The sequence below is a fragment of the Lepidochelys kempii genome, chromosome 15 (genome assembly GCF_965140285.1).
Source record: "Lepidochelys kempii isolate rLepKem1 chromosome 15, rLepKem1.hap1, whole genome shotgun sequence".
Classification (NCBI taxonomy): domain Eukaryota; kingdom Metazoa; phylum Chordata; order Testudines; family Cheloniidae; genus Lepidochelys; species Lepidochelys kempii.
In genome coordinates, this window is record NC_136394.1 from 17,352,559 (window position 1) to 17,371,655 (window position 19,097).

At 41.9% G+C, this 19,097-nt stretch overlaps 2 protein-coding genes across 14 annotated transcripts in view; one reads left to right on the forward strand and one right to left on the reverse strand.

Moving 5' to 3' along the window:
• DGCR8 (DGCR8 microprocessor complex subunit) overlaps positions 1-5,365 on the forward strand; it is a 60,409-nt gene extending 55,044 nt beyond the window's left edge. For all 6 annotated transcript variants that reach the window (XM_073312299.2, XM_073312301.2, XM_073312300.2 and 3 more), the window contains one exon: positions 1,367-5,365. In XM_073312299.2, the coding sequence (XP_073168400.1) occupies positions 1,367-1,450 (84 nt within the window). In that variant the 3' untranslated portion in view covers positions 1,451-5,365. The remainder of the gene's footprint in view (positions 1-1,366) is intronic.
• The window catches only part of TRMT2A (tRNA methyltransferase 2A), a 36,541-nt gene that overhangs the window by 9,259 nt on the left and 8,185 nt on the right, over positions 1-19,097 (reverse strand). For 5 of the 8 annotated variants that reach the window (XM_073312313.2, XM_073312311.2, XM_073312314.2 and 2 more), the window contains exons 7-12: positions 18,879-18,999; positions 13,848-13,970; positions 12,069-12,144; positions 10,799-10,915; positions 10,498-10,594; positions 2,056-10,168 (exon numbers count right to left, since the gene is read on the reverse strand). In XM_073312313.2, the coding sequence (XP_073168414.2) occupies positions 9,913-10,168; positions 10,498-10,594; positions 10,799-10,915; positions 12,069-12,144; positions 13,848-13,970; positions 18,879-18,999 (790 nt within the window). In that variant the 3' untranslated portion in view covers positions 2,056-9,912. Of the gene's footprint in view, positions 1-2,055; positions 10,169-10,497; positions 10,595-10,798; positions 10,916-12,068; positions 12,145-13,847; positions 13,971-18,878; positions 19,000-19,097 lie in introns of those variants that run through there. The other 3 variants (XM_073312310.2, XM_073312309.2, XM_073312307.2) reach the window with 2 other exon arrangements.

The following is a 19,097-nucleotide window of genomic DNA, read 5'->3' on the forward strand; positions in this document are numbered from 1 at the left end:
CGCCACTGCATGCATGCAGAATTCATGTGCCCTTCAGGTTTCTTTGCTTCCCCGTCAGAGTCATTTTTCTGCAGGGAAGCAAAGAGAAGCCGCAAAAGCAGTCACGTGCCCCTGCTGGCATGTTGTTTCGGGTGCCCAGAGCAGCCAGCAGAAAGGTAAATTGCGGGGAGGCTGGGATGCCCCAGTCGGTGGCTCCTACCCTGCACTGAGCTGCTAGTCCCAGCTGGGCGGGGCAGGGGAAGAGAATAGGATTTCCCAGGTCAGACACCCCCTCCCCCAGTGCAGGAAGCTCCAGACACCCCCCCCCCTTCTGCCTCCATTGCTTGTCAGCTGCAGGGGGAGAGGGTCACTGTAATGGGAGCTGCTCCCCTGTCCACCCAGTCCTTGTGCATCTGAACACCCTTCACACCCAGACCCCCCGCCGAGCTTCCCAGCACCCTGATCCCACCCCCACCAAGCCTTACCCCCTGCATCTGGATCCCCACCCTTGCACCCAGACTGCCTCCCCACCCTCAAACCCGCACCCTGATGTGCCCCACCCCCTCCCATACATGGACCAACCTGACCAGTCCTCCACCCTGCTGATCCCCAGTCAGCTGCACGTTGACCCCCACCCTGCTGAGCCCTACTCCATTAGCACCTGGACCCTGCTGCCGAGCCCCAGGCTCCTTCACATGGACCCCCCCTGCATAGTCCCATTCCCCCTGAATCCCCCAATAAGCCCCTGTGCATCCAGTCCCTCCCTGCACCCAGATTACCCTATGCAGAACCCTCTCACCCCATGCCTATATCCCTTCCACATTAAGCCCCTCCACACTTGGATACTGCTGGGCTGAGCCTGCCTGCACCAACCTGGATTGGGGGCCAGGGCTGGGCGTGCGTACAAGACTCGCTGTCCCATTTGCTACCTATCTTGGTGGGCCTGGCATGGAGGGGCAGGGCAACCAGGGTGTTTGTTTCTGGGGCAGGCCTGGCCATTGCGCTATGTCAGGTGTGGGTGCAGCCTGACCGTCGAGTCGGGGGGCGGCCTGCAGGGTGATCTTCCTCCTCTGTGCATCCAGTGGCATGTGCTCCTCACTGACATGCTGAAGCTTCCAGATTCATTTATTGACAAATAAAATGCGCGGAATTTTAAAAACTTTTTGTGCAGAATTCCCTCAGGAGCAAAACTTTCCTTTTAATGAAATTCTGTTATAGCTACCAGACTTTTTTCATCATGAGCTAAAGTAGTCATTCACATAATTTGAATTCATCAAGTCAAACTTAATTGATTTTTGCCATTAGAACTAAGTAGTTGCTCAGTTTTGTTTTGTTTTTTTTTTTAAACTTGTTTATCCTTGATTTTTTGCTTTTTGTTTCTTTAAAGGAGGAAACTCGAAAGAAACCCAAGATGACAATAGTAGAATCAGCTCAGCCTGGTAGTGAACCTCTGTGTACTGTTGATGTGTGACCAGAAAACTTACAAGCGGGGAGCAATAACAAATGGAGAAACTACTTTCAACAATTATTTAAGAATCTATTTGCTGCAGAATGCAAGATAACTTTACAATCCTGGCTGCTTCAGTTATGCATTGTTCTTTTGCATCATCAGGGCAATATTACTTTTTTTTTTACCTCCTGAGATATGTATGTTTAAATGATTGATCATAAAGATCTCTACTTGGGCAAATGCACAGAAGATATAGGCATGTTCACACAGGATACATTTAAGGAAGCACTTTTTCCTTGAAAGTCATCCATGTTGTCTTGAATGGATGTGTTTTAAGGATCAAATTCAGAAAATCTATGTACAGGTTGAAGCTGATATATTATATATAAATTTTTATATATACATACTCTTGTATGAACATGCCTAAAATTATTTTTGTGAAAAGTTTTGTTGCATTTCAGCACATAATAATATGCACTGATAAGACACTTTGACAGATACATGGAAAAAGTGATGAGCGATGTTCCTAATGTCATAGGATTAGGCCAGTCATGCCGTTTTTATTTTGTGTACTGCCAGGCTAAGGTTGGTTTGCTTTTAATTTTTTTTGAGATCACAGTATGCAGGTTTGTTTGTTTTGGGTTTTTTTTTTGTTTTGTTTTGATTTTTTTTCTACTTGAAAAGAACAAGTGTACCTGGTAGTGTTAAGAGCAACAAGCTGGATATCCCAAATTGTTGGGCTTTATTTTAAAGGAAAAGTTATGATTGTTTACAAACCAATTGGAAGGGAAAATATTTGGCCCTCTATTTCAGTGTTTCCCAACCAGTGTGTCGTGGAATTTTTTTTTAAAATTATATGTGAGAACGGGGGAGGGGGGAAACTGCCTTCTGATTGGCAGTATGCCTCATTGTCCCACCTCCTCCAAGGGTGGAACAACCAATCGGAACTCAATCTCCTGCTCCTTCCCTCCTGCAGCTGCTTAGCTGGGGGCAGCGGGAAAAGTCCCTGGAGCTCGAGATGTGCCATGGCAGAGAAAATGTTGGGAATCACAGCAATTTGATATAAACTGCAAGTAACTTAGCCACTCGAGAGGCTATCTGCAGAGCTTGAAGGAGAAATATAACTGAAGACTCTTGATGGGTATTCTGAAATATATTGCCAGTGCATTGTTTAAAGAAGCTCCACCCTTACTCCCCTGTAATAGAGTAATTTTAATTTGTTTGGTGTCTGGCCATGTTACTTGTTTAGTTAAGTCTTAGATAACTTGCTTCATTAAATGAAAGATTTTTGAAACAATTTCTCCTTGTGGCCTGGCCTTTGGAAATGCTAAACTAACTGATTGCAGCTATCTTACATTAAAAAAAAAAAAAAGTTGTTACTGGCTTTTTACTTACATTTTTCTTCAAATACTAAAAAACTTAATTTCTGCAATGGAAATTAGAACGTAGATTTGGGATACAATGTAGAAAAAAGACTAGAATAAGACCGTAATAGAGTGTACTGATTAAGATGAAAAAGGACATGAATATGCAAGCATTTTTGAAATACAATCTTAGAAAACGGGCAGTACTTACTGTATCTGCTGAGGCTTTAATAAGTTATGCACAGAAGAAATATTTTGGTTGTAGTGAAAGCACTGCTTTTCCCCTTTATTTAGGGTTTTTACCTTATTGGCTAATGCAGTAAATTGCTCAGATTTGAAGGGGGAACTATTTAGTGCTTGAGAAGGGGGGAAATGGCAAGAAGCCAGTTTGGTGGTAGGGGTCCAATGACTTATCCAAGAGCTGATATTAGTCCTGCTATATTGTATGCTCCCTGAATCATTGGTGGGACAGAGATACAGTTCTTAATCCTTATAAATGCTGCAGGTCTGGTACTTGTCCGGACAGTTGTCATGTCTGAAATCTGAGTACAGCATACTGCAGTATACTGACTGATCGTGCCAACTGGATTTTAACACCTTTACTATCAGCCCTGCTATTTTGGAAATTAGAAAACTTAAATTTTTGATCCCAAGCTAAAGTTCTGTAATTTATTGCTTCTGATATTTGAGATCAGTCTCATCTGTTTGTGTATTTGCATTGTTATAAGTGATATGCTCAGAGGTGTCTGCAAATAAGAACTCACCCAATCTTCATTATCGTATTCAGCTTTTGAGTTCTGTGAGTTGTAATCCTGTTTTCAGTACAGAAGGATAGGTAGAGGATGAGACGTTATTCTTAAAAGTGACCGATCTAAAAAGTACTGCCTCTGCTTCTCTTCTTTTAATATAGCTTTAATCTCCATCTTTTGAAAGATGTGTAACATTGGTGCAGTACTTACAAGCAGTAGTTGCTGCTTCTCTCTGATTTTGATGAAGACAGGGCTTATATCTTTGCCTAAATATATTACTGTGTAAGTAGGTGGTGTTTCAGTTTGTGTGTTTTCTAGCAAAAAAAATCTGTCCTTGGACAATACTGTAAAAGACAAATCACCCCTGTGGATCTTTTGTCCAAAATCAGAATGTCAATATTTTGCAGGCCACCTGCAGATTATCCATAGATGCCTCATTTAGGAATTTATTTGTATTGTGTTCTAAGAGGATTGCTGTATTGAGCATTTTTGCTTTAGTCTTACCTCAGTCTGCCACTATCTGAATCGTAAGGTGACCATTGCCCTTAAATAAAGCATCTAGATATTTCATTGTGAACCAAAGCCTCTCACATATTATGCATTCTTTAAAAGGATGGTATTAGACCTTGCTGCAGCCTTTAACTGGAGAGTTGTCCAGAAAATAAAGCGCAATAACTGCTGGAACAAACAACTTAACTGCTGTTTATTGTCATTGTGAAGTATTCTTGTGTTTTAATGTTTACTATTGTTTGGAGTGTAACAGTCTTGCATTTGCACATAAGCACGAGCTGCTGTGATAGAGGATAGGTCATTGCATTAATTTCTGCTTCTGCATGAACACTAAGGTGTGATTCAAGATGTACCCTAAATTTGTCTTGTAACTCGTGTTTTTTAGGTAACCAGCTGTAAAGGTTTAGATCTTGATTGTATGAATGCATAAAGCAAAACTACTGCTTTTGTCACTGATCTTTGTTCTTTATCCTCCCCCTTATCCTAGGAAAGGTGGTTATATTTATGGGGATGGAATGTATTAATAAGAACTGTTCCATCCTTTGGGAATTAGACCTATTCTGCTTTGCATATCGTGCTTCTCGACAGAAGTGTGGTGTATTGACTTTAAGGGTTAAATTAGCGTGCATTCAAATCTTTATGGTACTGAATGAAAAATTACTGTGACTTCCAGTGAAATAGTCAGAGGCTACCTATTTAAACACAAGTCATTCAGCTTTAAATATTTATTAAGCAAGAGATATAGTTGGGTTCCCAGATGCTTGAAATGGCTTTATTAAGCTTAAAAACTCTTGCTGTTGTATGTAAACTCCCACTTTCCTATGACACTGTTAGGCTTTACATACAATACACACTTGTAACATCTAAGTATTCTTTCTTTAAAAGCTTGATTACATCCTACACAAGCACTATATTTTGGTTCTGAGGCAAAGTTCACAAAGGTAATTGCCTTGTCAAACTTCCTGGGGGAAGAATTTTAGATTAAGTATCAGAAAAGTGCAAGAACTAATGCCATTCTCGACAAAATAAAAGGTGAACAGTATTCTGATGGGTATTTGAGAAGGGAAAAGTGAATAATGCATTCTTATGTGCCCAAGTAGATAACAATGGTTGCTGTATGAATTGTAGAGTGCAGTTGCTTGATGCCAGTGCTAAATTGGTACAACTATAAAGCCTCATTCTCACTGAACCTCTGCTTTGCTTTTTTTCCTGCACAATCATATAAGCCTTTGTGTTTGGTCTTTGAGTACTACATGTGTATTTTTTCAGACAATTAGTTTTAAGCAATAAAGTTTGATATTACATTATAAAAATGATTTGACTAATAGTATTGTGTTGCCACTGTCTGTGAGTGGGAATCCTCTCCTTGAGCTCTCTCCCACCTGGTCTTTTGAAGTTAACTGAAGTCTGCTTTTGTTATGCAAATATCAGTATCTTACCATTTATTAGCAGGTGTAACGTGTTGATTTACATTTTCATGGTAAAACTAGCCCCTTTTCATAAAAATGAAAACCCTTTAGCCAGGCACACTGATATTCTTCTTCAAGTGCTTGCTCATGTCTAGGTGTGTGCACGTACCCATGTGCAGAGTTGGAGATTTTTGCCTTCGTGGTATACATAGGGTTGGTAATAGCACCCTCCAGAGTGCCACACTCATGCATCGGTATATTTAGATGATACTGGCCCTACGCCCTCTCACTTCCTTCTTACCATGATGGTTGGTCAGAGCACCTTCCCCTTGCCTCACAAGTGGATAGCCGTTTTCTCTCTCATCATTAGCCTTGGGAACTGAATCTCATACTGCCGCAGCTCCTGGCTCCCCCCTTTTGAGTTTTTGGCTTCCTGCTCCCATCTTCTACTCTCCTGGAAGGTTTCTTTCTTGGTGGCAATAACATCTGCCCACAGGGTCTCTGAGATTAGGGTGCTTACCTCAGAGCCAACCTATACAGTCTTCTACCAGGAGAAGGTCCAACAGCAATCACACCTGGCTTTCCTGCCCAAGGTAGTTTCACAGTTTCAAACAAGCCAGGATGTATACTTACCTGTCTTTCCAAAACCTCGTAAGTCAGAAGAGCGTAAATTGCACTCTGGATGTCAGGAGAATGCTAGCCTTTTACATGGAAATGACCAAGCCATTCCATAAGTTGACACAGTTTTTCGTCATGGTGGTGGACATGATGAAAGGTCTTCCTGTGTCCACCCAGAGAATTCCATCATAGATGACCACCTACATCCATTTCTGCTATGATCTGACAAAAGTGTCTCCACCAGCGATTGTAACTGCCCACTTGACCAATTCAAGATATCTGCATGGCTGCGACGTGGTCATCCATCCACATGTTTACATCTCATTATGCACTTACCCAGCAGGCCTGTGATGATGCTGGCTTTGGTAGAGCACTGTTGTAAACCACAGGATCATGAACTCCAAGCCCAGTTCCAGGGATACTGCTTCAGAGTCACCCAGAATGGAATCAACATGAGCAAGTACTCAGGTAACCGTTTTTTCTTCATCTTTTGTACTGTTCTTCAAGATGTGTTGCTCATGTCCATTCCATTTCCTGCCCTTCAGTTGGAGTTGTCAGCAAGAAGGAACTGAGAGGGCATAGAGCCAGCAACACCTAAATATACCGACATATGAGCACGGAACTCCAGAGCGTGCCACTGACAACCCCTACAGCTACCATTAATGCAAAAATCTGACTGTGCAACAGATGTGTTTCTCATGTCCATTCCATTCTAAGACCAACAGTTACAAAAGTTAAGTAACTGTTTTTCCCTCTCCCAAATCAGAGATGAGATTTAGTTTTTCCCTGCTTATTAATGGAGAAAAGTTCCACACAACCTAAAACCCTGTCCCTGCATAAATCATTACATTCCCTCTTTTGTATTCTGTATGTAAATGTATAAGACTTCAGTTACAAATGTGTAAGCTTTAGGATAAATTGCCTGTATTAGATTTCTTCAATTGATAAATTACTTCAGAAGTTGATAATTGATTAAGTTATTGAACTTTACTGATGTTTCTGTTTCTTACATTCTGGACTTGGCTTGAAGTAACACCACCCTGTTGATGTGCTTTTGGCTTGTTCAGTAGATAGAGAAGTTATTGTATTTGAAGTTTTAATGTTACTGAGCAGCTCACTGAAAATAGCTTGATGCAGAGGATCTAGTCCAACACTAGCTCTGAAAAAGAATAGGTCACATGTGGACTCTCTACTTGAGTTCATAGGCACAGTGTTATGCCTAGCATCACCAGAGTCATGGTCCACAACTGAGGGCTCCTAGGTGCTATGGAAATACAAATGAGTGTACTGCTTTAAGTCCCCAGTCACTTAACTTGAGCCCTTGTGCATCACTGGAGGGAATTAATTCTAAGGGGGTGTGGGGGGAAGATGACAGACAGCACATTCATTCTCACTGCTGCAGCTACTGCAACAGTGAGGTGTTCAACAGTGCAGGGGTAAAATCCTGGCCCCATTAGTGAGTGGGAGTTTACCTAATGTCTTTATAAACATGAAACACTGTCAAGTTGCAGTTGTAATGAACTTTGAAAAGTAGCATGAATCACGTGTTAATGCAGTCAGGTCAACTTCTTCCACCTGGGAGAAGCAGCTATTACTCCTGGAGCAATTCTGCACTAAAAAATTCTGCACATTTGTCAAAACACAACAAAATCATGCCTGTTTCAATTATTTTAGTAATTTATTTCAAAATACTTGTCCAAGTACGTCTAACAATACAGATGACAAAAATGATTCCCCTGGGAGTAGAGAGTTAAAGAAACGCCTACCACAAGCCACTTCCTGTTATGCTTTTGTCATGTCCCTTAGTCTGGGTGTGTCACATGTGCCAGCTGTGCACATCGGGAGGAGGGGAGGAAGGAGCCTGCCCCTCCAGTCTTGTAGTCAATTCTTAGGAGGTTTTTTCACCTTGAACCCCTAGAGTTACCATATTTCAAGTTCCCAAATAGAAGATAATGTGAGGGGGAACTGGAGGGGTGCATGTATACTGGGAGAGGATATTTAGGGTTACTGGAGGGGCCTGTACCCAGCAACCTGCACCCTTCTCCCCCCTGCAAGCCCAGCCACAGGCTCTGTATAGCTATTACTGTCCTGCCAAGCAGAGATGACCTGTACCTGCTGCTGGGGAGAGGGCCCCCACAATTTTAAAAGTTTCTGCCCCTCCTGGAAAGCAGGAATCCCATCCTGCCTCTCCCTGCAGGATGCAGCTTGCTGGCTCCAGCAGCTGCCATGCAAGGAGAGGGCCCAGCCACATCACATGACTGAGCAGGACCAGCAAACCCAGGAACCAGTCTTCCCATGCAGCCACTCTGCGAGCTGGGCTCTGCTGGGTTCCACAGCTCCTAGCAGCAGCCCTGCACTGCCAATTCTGCAGGGGGGAAAAAAATGGAATTCTGCACAAATTCTGCCTTGCACAGAATTTCCTCAGCTGTCAGCTATGCTCTGAGTCAGATAAAACTTCTGTGTAGATTGCATATGCCTAAGAAAGCTCACATTACAGCACTCCGGGCTGAAGGTGCTAGAGGAATAGTTAACCATGGTAAGGTCCATAGTTTCAGTCCTAACCTAACCTTATACCCCTATATGAATTAATCTGCTGTGGAAGTTAACTCTGCTCTGTTAGCTTCCTCCTCCATCTCTGGAATAGAGTATTTTTGTGTGCATTTGTCTTGTTCTGAATCTTTCCTCTTTTGAAATAGGAGGGGGTAGCACTGAATACAGTCCTCTTTTCACTTTATTACAGAACAAGAAAAACTCTCTCCCTTAGAAGTTGTATTGGATCTCAAACATCAGATCATCAGTTTGGCCCATAGCTCCAGTTTAACTCAGAACAGTCACACTTAAGGAGGGTGACTGACTGATCCTTCTACTGAAGGGGGCAACCCATTGTCTCCACCAGAACCACAAAACAAAGGTCCATTTTCTACCAGGAGTATGTAAGCTTCATGTATTTTTCAGATTACAAGCAAGTTGAAGAGGGAGTTTAGAATCTCTCTCCCCACAGTAAAGAATTAGTCTACATACCAGGGCAGCAGGAAAGTCTTTTTACAATAGTAACTAAAAATCAGGCTTGCTTTAATGCAAATAATTTATTATAAACCTGCAACTGCCAACTCAAACCACTTTTCAATGCAAACCAACATCCCGGCTAAGGAAAATTTCAACAATGCTTTTAAAAATCAAATTTATTTAAAGTGGTCTGCAAGGCAAAAGTCTCCTGTTCAACAGAATTGCCCATCTGCCAGATGGCCATTAAGTGATGTTCTCTCTCAGCTATTTATCACTCATCTTCAAACAAAGAAATTTCTTGGGCATAAAAAAAATCCTACAGTCAGTCAACTTTTGGAGGGAATCCACATATCTGAATCCTAGTAACATACCTGGATAGTATTTTATGAAGAACGTGCAGAATATTTAGGTCAAGTCATGCTGGCCTTACTCCTGAAAGATGTCCCAATACCCTCAATATAAGTGTGCATGAGTGAAAATAGCAGGTTTTGATCCAAGTTGTCTGTAATAAGGTTATTTTCCTTGTAGGAATTGGATTGTTTTAAGCATCTTAAAGTTAAACTAATCTTCCTTCACGGAGTTGAAAAATGCTGCTGTCAGTATACTTAACTGAAAGCCTTCATCACTTGGAAGTCAGGTAATTAGTATGTTGTACAGAGGTTAACTTGTATGGTGTTTCTGCTGATGCCTCAAACTGCAACTTTCTTTAACTAGCAAAAGTAACTTCTGCCTCTTAGAAGGAAATCAATAGGTTAAGATGGTTGCCTGAGTGTATATAATATATATGCACATACGTGCGCAAACAAACTGCCCAGCCTACCACAACATTAGGTGGAAGACAGAGTTCCTACTTTCTCTTCAAGTGGGTCAATACTGCCATCCTGGGTAGAATCTGTTGTATTTGTATTCATGACCTGAGCTGTGTCAGGGCTTGCTTCAGTAGAGTTTCCATTTGAATGTTCTACCCTTTCAAAGAATATCAGCAGCTCACAGTGCATAGTCTGAGGGAAAAGATCCACTGCCATTGCTTTAACTGGACGGAAAGGGGTTCCTTTGACACGATTGGAGGGGGCCCGACAAAGACTTAAGAGAAAAACAAAGTATAGTATTAATTTTCCTGGACCATGAACACCACTCTGCATTTTCTAGGAAAAGCCCTTGCCTCATAGGATGATCATACATTTCAGGTCTACTACTTAACAAGCTACTGGAGGGTAAGTCTTCCTCCCTCCTGCTGGGAGAGCCTGCCATCACACAATCAAAAGTGGGTCTCCCAAGGCAAGGTCAAGTACTGCTATACAATCCTACAGCTAATATGCTTAATCTATTTGTTTGCAAAAAGAATTCAGCCTCCCTTTTTTCAGGAAGCATATTCTGCCTGCTGGCTTTACCTGGCCAATTCAAAAACTTACTCCACAAAGTTGTTCATGGCAGCTCTGGGATTGCAGGATACATAGATGAGCTTCTTCAAGTGTTCAGCTCTTCGGATTGCAAGAATGACTTTAGAATCTAGGCGACAAATTAAAGTTGTTTGCCAATAGTGTATGTTACTATATTTGCAGAAAAACAAACTTTCAACTTGAGCATAAAGATTGTCCTGTTATAGTACAAGGCTGTTTCAAGTTTTCTCCCAACGATCAGCTAACTGATTTCATTCTGTTAAAACCATTCAACTAATTATCCGTTAAATAAGACCTAAGTAAATAAACTTACGTAGTCCTGCCCGAGGTGGATCTACAATTGTAATCAGGTTGTGTGATGCTAATAAGTTAATTAAAGAAGGAACAACGTCTTCAGCCTTTCCACAGTGAAATTCAATGTTATTCAAATCTGAGAAAGGTAAATATAAAGAACTGATGTGAAATTTCAGTATAATCAAAACATCTTAATTAGTGTGCACACATAAGTAGGTAGAGTTACTAGCTAAATTGTTCTTATAGTATTTTGCATATAGAAATGCCAATATTTGATGCCTTGGGACAAACTGTGGATTAGCTTTTGCAGGAACTGGCATCGGTATAATATTCAAGCAGACATACTAAAGCTATTGTGTTTAAATAATCTATTATTGTGCCTGAGAGCTAATATACAACTTGAAAATCAACATAAATATGAATTATTTTTGTAATCCTGCATTAAAATTCTGTCAAGGAAGTTCTCAGTCTTTAATATGCCATCATTAAACGTTATGGTACATAGTGTTAGGCAATGTTGTTAAATGAGCAATTTGCTGATTATATTGCTTGTTATTTTAAAAATTCATCATCATCATCACTCCTATAACCTCATTGGTCATTGGGGCACCATCACTGATAAGCAATCAACCAATTGTCTCCACCCCTGACGATTGTGTCAGTGCTTGAGGCTCCGAAGTTCATTCCTGTCCACTCTTTTATGTGGTCAATCCATCTCTTCTTCTCTTCCCCTGTTACTGTCCCTTTGAGGATGATCTTGGATAGGCCAGATGATCTTGTTACATAGCCGCACCACTTCAGCTTGAGCGTCTTCACGGTCGTCAGGTCTTCATTTGACCCAGCGTGTTGGGTGATGATGTTGCAGAACTCTTTATTAGTGACATGATTGAAGTAGGAGATGCCCAGAATTTTACAAAAGTATCATCTCTACCACCTGTATTTTCTGTTCAAGTTCTGCTGTAAGGGTCCATGTCTCTCACACATACAGAATAACAATACACCTGGCACCTCCTGGGAGTCTCTGAGGTCGGATTTTTAAAAATAAACTAAGTAAATTTCCTTGATTTAAAGAGATACTAAATTTGTATTCAAAAGACTATTAACGTCAGTGGATTTTTATCAATGGAAATATTTGATAGAAATAATTACAGCTTTCAAGTAATTAATTGAGGCTGGAATTTTCAGATGAAAATAAGGAAGTTAGGCAAATTCAATGGAAGTCAGGTGCTTAACTCTTATATTCCTACATAAACAAAGATCCTAGCATTTACACACACAACTTTACCAACCATTAATTTGGGCATTCACTTTGGCATCCTCCACAGCTTCTTGACAGAGTTCGATACCAATAACTTTCTTCACTTTCTGTGAAATCAAAGAAAAAACATCAATGGGTCCAACAGGGTGTGACACATGCTTGACGACACAAGTGCCAGACTGGAGGAAAACTGAGGGTGATTGTCATGCATCAGCGATTCCTGCCATAGCACAGGCTTTAGAATTTCATTTCTTCGGTTTACCTGATGAAGAAAAAAGCACTACCTTTACAGCAGTTAATAAATAAATAAAGCAAGTGGTGAGTAAACTAGTAGGGTATCTTTAGAGCTTGTCTTGATGACCAGACAGTACACAGCAAGCTGGGGTATAATCTACAGCGCACAGCATGCTAGTGCGCTGTCTGTGGACACTGCTCCTGTGCTCTAAAAGTTCAATATTGTGTAATCTACTCATTTCAAAGCAGAACAGATCAATGCACACGAGGAAACTAGGGACCCGCAGTAGCAGGGTCTACACTGGGGTGGCCAACCTGTGGCTCTTCAAAAGTTAATATGCGACTCCTTGTATAGGCATCGACCCTGGGGCTGGAGCTACAGGCGCCAACTTTCCATGTGCCGGGGGGGTGCTTACTGCTCAACCCCTGGCCTGCCACAGGCCCATCCCCCACTCCACCCCTTCCCCTGAGCCTGGGGGGAACTGATGGGGGACTGCTGATGTATTACTGTGGCTCTTTGGCAACGTCCATTGGTAAAGCCTGGCTCCTTCTCAGGCTCAGGTTGGCTACCCCGGTCTACTCAGACAGGGCCCAGCATGCTAGTGCGGTGTAGATTTACATCAACTTGCTGTGCACCAATTGTTCCTCTACACAAGCCCTCAGACTGTCCAATAGATCAGGATAGATGGAAAGACTTCCTTTGACTTCCCCACCTCCACATATAGGCAGACATTTTAGTCGTGCTCAATTTATTCTTAAATATATATCTCCCTCACTGCCAGCCCTGTAAATTCTGCCTTAGAGTGAAACTGAATTCTTTCCACTGTATGCATAATTACCAGTAATAAGAAATTATGACGACTTAATTAGGTTCTCAATTATGTGTGCACATCTCTATAGCTGTCAATGCTTTTCCACAGATGTAACTGATTAGGACTTAGTAAATAATTATGTTGGTGCACAAAATGGAAGAGAGTCCAGCTCAGTCAGTTTTAGCAGTATTGTTTCTAGAGATAAACAGTCACTAAAGTAGATCTGTCTTTGAATATATGCAGAGACCGGCAAAATTAATAAAGTGTCCTTTTCCCAGTGACTTTTCAAAAATATGAACTACACCTTCATGTACTTTTGACAATGAAAGTTGTAAAAAGAAAAGGAGTACTTGTGGCACCTTAGAGACTAACCAATTTATTTGAGCATGAGCTTTCGTGAGCTACAGCTCACTTCATCGGATGCAAATTCATCGGATTCATCTTTTTGTGAATACAGACTAACACAGCTGTTACTCTGAAACCTGTCATAATGAAAGTTGTGTCAGTTGCTACGAAGTTAATTGAAATTAAGTTATGTGGGACTTTTCAAATCTAATAAAGGAAATGTAGCCAGAATATCTAGCAGGGAAGTATTTATTTATGTCCAGAATTAAGTCAACTTCCTAAAGCACTGGCAATAGCAAAGTGCAATAACTTGATTTAAGCATTTTCCTCAGTTAAATGCAATATGAGAGATCTGCAACTTAACTTTTCAAGTTCATTTTATGACTTGCTGAATAATACATTTAAGGCATATGGCTCACCTTTGCCAGTGAAATTCCAATTGTTCCTGTTCCACAGCAGATATCAAGTACAGTGCTATCTTGGTTCAGTTGGGCCCAGTCTCTAATGGCTTTATATAGAACCTCTGCAGCCTGTGTATTTACCTATGGAATTCCAACACAAATGTTCCCCTTTGTTACAACAGCGAAGGTAATATAACCGATACTGTATTTAAACAATATTAAGTCCCTTATATGAAAACGTGCTTTCCCCTTCCTCATCTCTAACACTTATTAAAATAAGCCAACTTTACATGTAAAGTTCAAAGCAGAATTGTACTGACAGCATGAGATAGCAAATCAAAGTTTATCTCTAGCAACAGCAAGATACACAACTGGCCCAACAGACCAGGACTTATTCAAGGCTTCAAGAGGTGTTTTTGACAAAGTTTAAAAAAAACCCTATATAACCCCTTCACGTATTTGGATGTTGCTTTGGTGTAAATTCAAACATGTAATACAGCATACGCTTAAGGCACTAAATAAATAAGTCGTGTTTGTTGTACACCAAAATCAGAGGGGACAGCAAACACAGGAGAACAGGGCCAAACTGCAGGCAATGAAGGGACAAATCTGTGTTAAAATGGCAATTCCTACCCAGGGAGAGGAAACAAACAAAACAAAAAAAATACTCCACATACAGAAATAGGAGGACATACCCATGCAACTACATCCATCACAAAGTGAATTTATTTTCACCTTGTCTCATTAATGCTGCCTGCCTTAATATTACTTTTCCTGTAACCAAGTGTAGGTATGGAATCAGGACTGGAGGGTCATGAAAGAAGTTGTCCATGTCAGTACCTCTAACCTAGAAAAATGGTCTACATTAAGAAGAAGGTAAGAACTTAATAGCTTAAGATCTCAAGTGAGGAATAAAAACACAACTATAAGATCTCCTTAAAGCACATGTGTCATTTCCAATTTCTCAAGGAAGTTACATGCAAACTAAGGTGAAGAATATTCTCCTTCCCCTAATGCTAGCACTCACTTTATTTCCCCTCTCCTCCAAATGTTTTGTTAAACGAACATTACCTCTTTTGTGTTTTCAGACAAGCATTTGTTGAGGCTTAAGTGTTTGCTGGAAGAAAATTATTTGAAATACAACATTTGTAGTGTATTTCCCAACTGGCAACTCTACTACTTCAAGGAGCGTCCCTGTGGTGAATCTGTATCCCTGCACCTGCAAGTGGAGAATTTTCAGTAGCAGTGCCCGTTTGGGTCGCACATGTGCTGTCCCTATCTCACGTCATCTCTGATATTTACATAGCACTTTGAGACCAACCTCCCCCCCCCACACCCCAGTTCCTTCTCTACCGCAGAGTCCCTGCAGGAAATTCCGAAGTAGATGGGAGAAGGGTGGATAGTGGAGCACTCGCAGGGACAACCACCTCAAAAAACCTCAATTACTGCACTGGATGAGTAACAGTCCCTTCTTCTTCGAGTGTCTCTGTGGGAGCTCTACTTTAGGCGATTGTAGAGCAGTGCCCCTCATTGGGAGGAAAGGGCTTCAGAGTTGAATTTGTGAAGGATGATAAAACGGTAAGTCTCAGCAGAGCATCTGATGTTGAGTTCTGCTCTATTGCACAGTGCTCTGTGAAATTGTGGGCTGATGCCTAATAGTTGGAGGCAGGTCCTGGCCAATGTCTATGGGCTGCTTTGTGCTGTAGTGATCAGACTGACTAGATCGACAAACCTGCATAGTGAGATGGAGAGTAATTGGACTGAATTGCCAGCCTCGATTTCTAATACCTATTTGTCTGACATGATGCTCTGCCACGATGGGTGGAATGGGGTCAGACGGTCTCCAAAAGGATGGACGGTTGTAGGTGGTTCCAGCACTTGAAAACGGGGGAGGCATCTCGGGTCCTCAACCAAACCCTCAAAATTGCTGCTTCGAGCGGGATTGCTGGGATGGCTGAGATGGAAGTGGTCTACTCCTTGTAGCCCTCTGTCTACGTTTCTGTGGGTCATATTACCTCGGTGGTTCTACGTATGGCACAGATCTTGTTCGTTGCCATGAGTAATATTTCCCTTGCTTCTATCTCTGTGTAGGTGTAGAGATGCCTAAAAACCAAAGAGTCACCCTGGAATCTTTTAGGGTGTGAAGCGACTTGGTCTTAGCTGTGAACAGCTTCAGTCCCTCAAATGGGAGATCCTCCACTGTAGACTGTATCTCTTTGGGGAACCCAGAAAGGTGGAGCCAGGAAGCCTGGTGCATGACTATGGATGTAGCGATGGATTGTGCCGCTGTGTCTGCCAAGTCCAGTGAGGCTTGTAAGGCTGTTTGAGCAAGAAGGTGGCCCTCCAAGATGACTGCTTTAAATTGCTCTTTTTTGTCCTAAAGGAGATAGATAATAAAATTTGGACATTTTTAAATAATTTGAGTGGTTACACATTTGGCTATCAGTACCTCGTAATTGGCAATTCTGAATTGTAGGGTCACTGCTGAGTAGGTCTTAGGCCCAAAGAGGTCTAACCACTTCCAGTTCCTATGATATGGGGTACATCTGGATTGATGTTGTCTGCCCCATTCATTCACATCCTCTACCACCAGAGAGGTTTCAGAGTAACAGCCGTGTTAGTCTGTATTCACAAAAAGAAAAGGAGTACTTGTGGCACCTTGGAGACTAACCAATTTATCTGAGCATAAGCTTTCGTGAGCTACAGCTCACTTCATCCGATGTGAGCTGTAGCTCACGAAAGCTTATGCTCAGATAAATTGGTTAGTCTCTAAGGTGCCACAAGTACTCCTTTTCTTTACCACCAGAGTTTGGTGTGGGATCTGGAAGAAAAAAATAAAATCCCATTCCCTAGGAGGGAATGTAGTATTTTTTTGTCTGCTCTTTTACAAGTGGGTGGAATTGTTGCTGGAGTCTGCCAGATGGTCTTGGCTGGATCTATGTGCCTCGTTTATAAGGAGAGCAACCTTGAATGAAGTTGACGTTTATAAAATGTCCAACAGCCTGTGTTGAGACTCTGCAACTTCTTCCAATGGTATTTCTAATGAGTCCACAATCTCCTTAAACTCCTCCTGGAATTGTTTAAAATCATCACCCGTCGTGGATGGTGGGGACAAGACTGCTTTGTCCGGAGAGGAGGAGGAGAAATTAGTAGCTGAGGTGATCTCCTGATCTGAAGTCTCTTCCAGCCCTTCAATCACCTCTTCCGAAGGATCAGCAGGTCCAGGTATTGAGGGTGATGGGAAAAGGTCTCTCTCGCTCACCCCCCCCGTGGGAACTGGAAGGCTTAGAGAAGCATTGTCAGTATGCCACCCATGGATCCCAGTTGAACTACTGTGGCGGGAATGGCATTGGTGGTGATATCCTTGGATGTCTATACCACCCATGCGTTTCAGTCAGGGGGTGGTATTCAATATGTTCTGGTGGACCCAATCTGGTGGCTGTCTGCATGGGCAAGAAGTGGCATGATGAGTAGATCTCCCCTTCCGCATCATCCTCCTCATTGCTGGAGAAGGGAGGAGCTGTTCTGGATGGTGGTGTAACTTGACATGGTACCAATCATGCTGGAGTAACATCAGTATGAGTTGAGGAGACTCCAGTGCTGAAGAGACTAGCAGGTCTTTGTGCTAGAGAAACTGTCGTGGTACCGAGGAAGTTGTTGGCATCACCAATGAGATTTTCAGTACTGATGATTGCACGCTATGCGTTATAGAGGCAGAAGGTAGCGCCATAGACAGCAGTGCTTCTGAGCTGCTTCATGATGCATGTTTGAGTGGCTCCAGCACTACCTTGGAAGGAAGGGTAAGTTTCCCTCTGCTGCTCCTCTCCGAAACTGCCCACTTAGGGTCTTTGGCTGTCACAGTACCAGTTTTTTTGCCACCTTTTTAGAATGGTGTTCTTTCCTCTATGAGGGTGATAAGGAATGTCTGTCAGATGCTGTCGCTGGAGAGCGATGTCCAGGAGGAGTCCATAATCCTAGATCGGAAGCTGGGTGCAGAGACTTCTCCATCAGAAGAAGTTTTAGCTTAAGGTTCCTCGCTTTTCTGGTGCACGAGTCTTAAGAGTATGGCAATGGAACAGTTTTGCAGAACGAATGTCTCGCTGAAACAGAGGACACACTACAAGTGTCTGTTAGAGAGCGGGATTGACGCCTGGCAAGTTAGGCAGCGTTTAAAACCTGGAGATCTGGGCATGCCCCTAAGAATAACGTTTCCCCCCCGTGAGGGAGGATATGTATACTATACTAAGGGGTAACTGGGAATAATAAAGAAAATAGCTAATCTATTAAGAATTTTTTTTTAAAAAAAAAAAAGAAAAATAAACGGGGAAGAGAATGGTAGCTAAACTGAGTAACTGAGCTCTATAAACTACTAAGGCTAAATCTAATTTTTAAGATAAAGGCAAGCTCGGAGGCACTGCCAATCGCTCAGTCTAAAGCCAAGGGCGGCAGAAAAGGAACCAAGAAGGGTTTGGTCACACAGCACTAGGTAACCGCCAGAGATGGCGTGGGACAAGGACAGTGCATGTGTGCCCCAAACGGGCACTGCTACTCAAATTCTCCGATCGTAGGTGCAGGATACAGATTCACCTAAAGTGGAGCACCCCAGGGACAACCATCTTGAAGAACTTCAGTTACTGCACATGGTGAGTAACCTTCTCTTCTGTTCTATTCACAGACTGCTTGCTAACACAGAATGTGTCAGATACCAAAGGAGTTAAAAAAAACCCAGAAAACAACAAAAAAACACCCATTAAACATTCACTTCAGCTAAAATGCTGGAACTAAATATTTAATATAGCAAAAACCGGTATTCATCCACTAAAAAATATTTTCAGCTACGTCAGATTTATGTAATTATGGAGATTAGATCGCTCAGTATATTTCTGCAGCCTCTTTGTCCAGGCAGCATTTTTTCTGCAGTATTAGCCATCTTACTGTTCTTAGCCAAAAAATCTGTTAGAAAATGTTTAAAAATCTTAATGCAGTAATTTAAGCAATCCATCTTATTACTTCAGCTCTAATACAATTTAATTTAGCAAAATTCAATACCAACATTACTTGGAAAAATGCATGGGGGGAAATTCTAAACTTTAGACCAAGAAGCTCTTCATATATGTACTTATCACCAGCCAAATGTTGTAAGGGCAAGTCTTCACGATTGGGTGATTTTCTGAAAGAAAAAAGTCACCAAACACATTACAGCAGGTTTTAGCCATGGCCACTTATAGTACAGACACATTCAAGGGGGGGGGAAGGAAGGAGGACACT